General features: G+C 34.8%; 1 protein-coding gene across 5 annotated transcripts; it reads right to left on the minus strand.

Annotated features, from left to right (window-relative positions):
- Positions 1-465: 465 nt before the first annotated feature.
- LOC133673392 (uncharacterized) lies at positions 466-6,321 on the minus strand. Of its 5 annotated transcripts, none has more exons than XM_062094158.1 (8): positions 6,041-6,321; positions 4,924-5,337; positions 4,760-4,815; positions 4,218-4,628; positions 2,753-4,058; positions 2,229-2,311; positions 1,989-2,130; positions 466-1,336 (listed from the first exon to the last, which is right to left on the minus strand). In XM_062094158.1, the coding sequence occupies exons 1-8, from the start codon at positions 6,222-6,224 to the stop codon at positions 690-692; spliced, it is 3,243 nt and encodes a 1,080-aa protein (XP_061950142.1). In that variant the 5' UTR covers positions 6,225-6,321; the 3' UTR covers positions 466-689. The 5 variants fall into 5 exon arrangements, with proteins under 5 accessions (XP_061950142.1, XP_061950144.1, XP_061950141.1 ...); XM_062094160.1 differs by having other exon boundaries at positions 466-1,270; positions 4,218-4,649; XM_062094157.1 differs by having other exon boundaries at positions 4,218-4,649.
- Between the last annotated feature and the right edge of the window lie 731 nt (positions 6,322-7,052).

Raw genomic sequence — 7,052 nt, forward strand, 5'->3', positions numbered from 1 at the left:
TAACAATGCATTTTATAATTTCAATTTTTTTATATTTGACAACCAAGAGATCATGAGAAAAACAAATGCACTTCATGTAAATTTCAAGAATTCATATTGAACTTTTATTTTCTTAGTCAAATCACAAATTTTAAAAAATTTCATAGTTTTTTTCTATTAATTTATCTTTGTATTATATTGAACCTTAATTGTTTAATAAAATATTTGATTTATTTTGTTTTGTTTTTATACGAAAGGTTCAATTGTTTAATAAAATGTTTAATTTATTTTATTTTGTTTTTATATGAAAATTATAATAGTTTTCATAGTGATGATATATATATTTTAAAAGTCTTATCTAATTCCATAAGTTGCCCAATATTTTTTTTTTTTTAGATTCATAAAAGAATAGAAGAATTAATATGCCCAAACCGTATATATTTGTGATATCCATAAAAATAAACACATATATCCAACTCACTCGGGTTAAAAAAAATCAGATTTATATTTGGTAAATTATTAGAAGTTGGATAGAATACAATTACATAACAAAATCCAACCAATTATATCCATTAATACCTCTAGATGCTAAGACTAAGAAAATTTATGCACCTCTTCTAATTCTAATATAGTTACCGTGCTCGATCGCTCTTTACTGTTCCCGTTTGAGAAGTTTCAAACGCTCTAGTTTGATGAACATTAATAAACAGTTATGGCCAGTCTAAGAGTTCCTTCTTGTGCTCGCTTAAATTCCAAGCTCCTTGAGCAATCTCATCGAACAGCTGCTCCCAGCCCCAACTCGAAAACCCCAAGAAAAACCAGTAGTCAGATACGCATTGATTTCCTGACCTGATCTCTTCAATTTCATGTAGTGTTGCCGACTGACCTAGAAAGTAAGTACCCGGTGCAACTTCGGGGTATTGACCTCCGACTGCTCTTCGAGTCAGAGCAACAAGAGGCATTCCGCGAGTTACAAGTGGACCACCAAACGATAGAGGAGCCTCTTTTAGCAGTTTTGACTCTTCTTCCAGTTCTTGCAGAGTGTCCCATCTCAAATGCTTATTGTGAATCAGACCTTGAAATCCTGTATTTTGATCAGACTTGACGATGAGAATCCTTGACTTGTCAAATGGTTGTGTGTTAAGCTTTTCAGTAGCGACCAGGATTGAGCCAACTGCCACCTGAGATACCGTATCATGCAAGCCTTTGGATGTGTGAGATTTGGTCTGACCATATTCCACATTTCTCTTTGGAGTTAGGTCCTTTAAAAGGACTTCATGGGATTTATCTTCTGCAGCAGTCGAAGCATCCTTCAGTGAATTAGCACCCTTTTTTTCAGCAACAGTCCATAGAATTCCTATAAGATTGAATTAAAAAAGAATTCTATAATGCATCAAGTAAAATCTTCTGAATAAAAATGCAAACAAAGCGTCACAGCAGTGCTATAAGATGCACATTTGCTTCAACACGACAGTTGAGAGCGGGAAAAGTTCAATTTCCTAGTGTTTAGCTGAAGCATAACAGCAACAGGAAACATGAACTCCAAGAGAGCTTATTACATTTACTCTACAAGTCCTACAATTTTTTAAAAATTCCTATAATTTTGTTATATTTCTGCTTTAGGTATTGGCTCTTTTTCTTCTTTTATTTTTAAGATAATACCTTTGTGTAACTGGGGATTTCATTGTTAGCTAGCCATTATAATTGTTGAAAAAATCCACATCATGCCTCCATGTTGAATTGGAATTGCTACACATTCTCGAAATTTAACTATGAATCTGATGCGTTACATGCAAAGAGCAGCCATAACCAAATTTGGCAGATTCCAAAATCAGAGGTGTTAGTTGATCACAACTAACCAAATAGAGGCATGATGTGGATTTTTTTCAAAAACACTAAACTTTGCAAAAGTGTGAACTAGGACAACATAAATGCTTATCAATCTCCTTCAGCTACTATTCCATCAAATGTCATTTACCAAGGATGAGATGTTCTTGTCAAAAAATTACCATTTTCACTGGTGAGATGTCGAGAATTACTTCCACGGTCAGCTAAAAAAGTAATAACATCAGCTACAGCCATGTCTCCTTCATAACAGACAGTATTCTTACTTTCTGCAGGAAATAACAACAGAGTAGGATAAACTTCCCTCTGCACATCAACATACACCAGAAAATAGAAAGTAAGTGTCACAGTATAGCTGTAAGAGAAAAACACATTGGAGCGTGGACCATTACTGTAAGGCATACCTGATTCATTGATTTTAGAATCAAACTGCAATCGTTCATCGTGCAATCCATTAAGAAGATTTTGGGAAGCTTCTTTAGGTTATCTGTCACATAATACATTTCATTTGTCAAATTCATACCAATTCATATAGAAAAACCATTTGTCTGGCCAAAAATGTAGATTTTACTAAAGAAAAATTATAGAAAGCAACCATGCAACAACAAATGACTTTTCCCATGTCAAACAGGTAAGAGAGCCAAAACCAGCCAGATTTTACTAGTCAGAATGAATTCCTTGAGAATTAGAACCTCTAAAACATTCCATAATTATGAACCAGTTAATTAACCCTAGATAATAATTGGAAATTAATTTGCAACCTTTCTGACCTAGTCTAAAACAGATTCTGGAAAACCAGCCCTCCAGTTTAAGCTTTCCCATGTGAAACATCTTTATATGAATTCACTTGGAAAGCATGTTCTGAAAAGGAAAAAAAGAACAAATAACTAAACATGGACTAAACAAATATACTTTAAAGTGCACTTACCATCAGTGAGCACTGTTTCCCCAGTCCTAGATCCAGTCTTCAACATGTTTATGTATCCTTTAATGGCTCGATGCACTTCACGAACAATTAATTCCATTCTCTGACAAAATCCACACCAACTATTGCTAAAAAGGACCAGCACATCCTCATTCCATGCATTCGCAGCAAAGTCATTGTCAGATTGATTAAAACCAAGAACCTGTTCTGAGAAAGTGTGAGCTGTAACTTGAGAGATGGAATCTGCCTCATGGAAGTCCATATTAACAAATGGTGGGCGAGTTTCTTCTCTCGGGCTTTCAGGTTCAGACTCAGAGCGTTGATATGGGACAAGATTTCCATTAAGAAATCCATGAAGAAAATCCTCCAGTGAAGAGTAGCTGAGATTTGTATGTTTAGTAAAGACATAATGCTGCTGTGAAAGTGGATCAATTATTACCAAGGATGGAATCCTGGTCTCACCAGTCAAAGCTGTTAGTAATCGATAGTTTCCATCACAAAAGAAAAAAGAACCCTTGAAATTTTGAAAGTTGCGTTGTTCTTCCCCCAACTTGTCTGACTGGAAAGAACCCTTTTTTTCTGCCCTTGCATCTTCTGAAGTAGGTGGTTTATGATCTGACATGTATTGAGCAGGTTCTATAGATAGTAGGCGTCTACTTGCATCAGAATAAGTAGACTTCTCTTCATCATCCTGAGAAGTAGTCGACTGGGATCCTTCACGGTTATTAGAGGCAGAATCTTTGTCCAGATCAGTACTAGTTCTAACAAGGCTCTCATCAGACGGTATGTGTTCAGACTCCACCTCTGCTACTGACAGTAATGTATCTGTTACTTTAATGTTAAAATCATCAGAAAGAAGTTGGAAACCAGCCTCCTTTGCAACTGAACTCAATTTAGCTTCCTCCTTTTTCTGAAGAAGGTAAGTCAAGATTTCATGCAAGGAACTGCCTTCCAAACCTGAAGCCATACTATTTAACAAGACAGGTTTGCCATCATTTACAATCATGATAGACATTTTGTCCTTTGATTTAATGTTTTGAGCTGTTGGAGATAGCTTTAATTTCGGGTGTCCAGATACACTTTGGTATTCAGTTGAAGCTTGGACAGAGGATGCTTCAGACTTGTCGTTGCTCTGCTGACCCATCTGATTTGATATTTGGTAGTGCAACGCTAGTTCTCTAAATACATCAAGACCTTCCTTACTCTTTCTTCTTGTTTCTGATAAGTCAGATGATCTATCCACAAACAGGAGTACTGATGGCTTGTTTGAAGGTATTGCGGAATCAAGATCTTGTCCATCACCTTCCAGCTACGAGAAGTGAAACAAATAGACAACAGTCAACAATCAATATAATACATAATAGAGTAAGGTGAATAATAATTCTAAAAGCAAACAAGAAGTGATGAAGAAACCCAATAGAGCATATGGAGCAATAAACAATGGCAGAGAAAGAGCATATTTACTCACCTCTGTGACAATTGACTTTTCCATTTGTAGAACTCTCTTCATGTCATCCCCTTCTTTTAGAATACTTGAACAACTTGGACATCCATTATAATAAAGCATTACTGACCAAGAACCAGAATCTCCAACACCAAGAGGAGAGAGCATTGATTTCTCCGAAACCAGACCAAATCTATGCTTTTCAGGAGGCAGGAAGAACTCCCTTACATCAGTCATGAAACTTGAGAAGAAAGAATCAAATTTCTGAAATTCTTCAAGGGAACAAGATACAGCACTGGGCTTTAGATCCACACTGTCCTGGGAATCAGTTTCCTGAAGAGGAGCACTATCATTTACTGAGGCAAACTCCCCAAGCCAAGGAATTCCTCTGAGCCCATTTTCCATTCCACATTTCATCTCTCCATTTTCTGTCCCCTGGAACCAGAACATTAGAAACTAGAAAAGTTTGAGAATTTTAATAAAAACCACTTCTTGCCCTGTTTACTTTGTAATATCAGTTATAATATCAAGCTAATAACAGAGAGCAATTCAAAACTACCAGCCACCTTCTGGTTTTCCTTCCCTCTGGGTGTTGAAATTACATTACTCTCTACATCAAAACCTGTTACAGTACAAATTAGTTGTGATGTGATTCACAATTGAATGCCAAAAACACTCAAGTCTAAACACACACACACATGCATAAATACTGCCACCAAAGGTTTCTCACCTTGCACACCAAAACCAGTTTTGCTACCATTATTCTTCTCTCTAGCAATCAATTTCTCTGTCCACCCACAAAATTCTAGCAAGAGCACAGCCTTATCCGCCGATTCAATAAACATCTTCAAATCCCCTTCACCACTCAATCTTTTTAATGGCATTTCTTCAGGCAAGAGCGAAAAATAAGGAAAAATGGAAGACAAAATATTCCTTGCCCGATATTTGCCTTTATACTTATAATACAAAGAATGATGGTAGTATAAGAGAGTAATCTCATCTGTAACAACAGCACCAATAGCATCCGCTAACATTTTTTCATTATTTTTGTGCATATACATCAACTTTAAAGATCCGAATTCTTCTTTCTTATCAATAACCAAATGCGTTATGTCCTTCATTAGCGACCGAGATTCACCTGACCCTGTTCATTAAATTTTAAAATCAATTAACAAAACCATATAGCATGTCCAGATACACATTTAAATTCCAACATATTGAGTCTCTATGTAAACATATAAATCTCAATAATTGCTAAATATATATTTGGCAATAATTATCCATAATTTGAAAACAAACAACAAGAAATATATAGTACAAGACATAATCTTCAAATTAAATACTAAAAAATAAATTGGGTATCTTTACAAACGCATAATTCTCTCAAATGTGACCTCAGGAAACACATTAAGAAGGTATTGTCATTAAAAACTTAAGCATTATCTTACACCACTACCTCCCCACGAATCACGGGCCATAAACTGAATAACGAACTCTTAACAAGTGTAAATCACTAAAACAACATTGGGATTCATAATTCCAAAAAAAAAAACATAAAACTGTATTGAATTCTGTGGTTCTGGTGTACCATGAATTTCATCTTAAAAAGGCTAAAAACTATACTGGGTCTCTACAAAACCATACAAACCGCAAATTCTAAGCTAAAAAACATAAAGGATCTCGAAGAAAAACTCATGAAAATCCAAAAAAAAAAACTACAAAAGGGTCCATGTACAAAAGAATAAAACTAATAAATAAATAAATAAAACATATTGGATTTTGTGACCGTGTGTCTAAACATTAAGAGCTGTATTGCTTTAATGATACAGAGAGAGAGGGGAGTTTACAGGGAACAGAGATGACGAGTAGGATATGAGGGTGGAGTCTTATCTGAGAAGAAAAATTTTGCTTGGTGAGAATTCGCCATTGCCCGATTCCACCGTCTGATTCACTATCAACGGTTGATGATGATGGCGATGATGATGTGATTATGATAGCTAGAGTGAAGATAATCAAACTGATTTTACTCATTGAGATTTGAGTTGAAGCTCTGTGAGAATTTATCTGATTTTGTTCTTCGATGGCATTGGACAGCTAAGAGAGAGTGTAGGGGGGAGACGGGTCGGGTGGGGAGTGTGGGTTTTATTACACTTTTTGTCTCTTGAAAATTATATAACTTTTCAAGTCCCAATACTTCAGTGAAACTGTAATTTACTCCTTTATCTTTTAACAACTTACGTTTTAGTCCTTATTTTCATGTGGATGTCAAGACTAAATCCTTCAAGGTGCTTATATATACACTCAGACGTAAGAACCCATGCATTCATAGTAATTTCTTAGCCACCAATATTGTGAAAAATGAAGGGAATGGAAGCTAAAGCTAAAAATAAAATTATGAATGATTATAGTGTACAAAATTATACATTCTTTTAAATACATATATAAGGCGCGCACGTGTGAGTGTGATTTTTAAATTTTTTGGGTTAAAATTGTGGTTGACGAGTAGCAAAAAAAAGTATATTAATGAAATAATTTACACCATGTTATATTTTTTTATAATATTTTTTATTTTTTTTGCTATTTTTTTCCCTTGTCTACTGATTTTCCTCCACCCAAACTTTGTTTATAGAAAAAATATTTAATAAGGCTATGGTACTATTCTTTATTATGAAAAGTCCGTAAAGAAGGCCGTAAGGAAAAAAAATTGTAAATATATCAATTCGACTCACAAATTACTTATCTTCTATTTTGAAGGTGAATTCTCAAGTTTGAGTATCATCTTTGTCAATTATATTTGAGTTTTCTAATGGTATACTAACGAGATGGTTTATGTATAATTCGAAAATATATTGTAAACTT

Source organism: Populus nigra, chromosome 14 (assembly GCF_951802175.1).
Source record: "Populus nigra chromosome 14, ddPopNigr1.1, whole genome shotgun sequence".
NCBI classification, from domain to species: domain Eukaryota; kingdom Viridiplantae; phylum Streptophyta; class Magnoliopsida; order Malpighiales; family Salicaceae; genus Populus; species Populus nigra.

What these genes read in the sequence shown, in the direction of transcription:
- LOC133673392 (XM_062094157.1), bottom strand. Translation starts at nt 6,224, where the DNA reads ATGAGTAAAATCAGTTTGATTATCTTCACTCTAGCTATCATAATCACA. An exon ending in GAGGGAAGGAAAACCAGAAG is followed by an intron (nt 4,650 to 4,759) that starts GTGGCTGGTAGT and finishes AAACTTTTCTAG; the next exon opens with TTTCTAATGTTCTGGTTCCA. An exon ending in TTCTAAAATCAATGAATCAG is followed by an intron (nt 2,131 to 2,228) that starts GTATGCCTTACA and finishes GTTGATGTGCAG; the next exon opens with AGGGAAGTTTATCCTACTCT.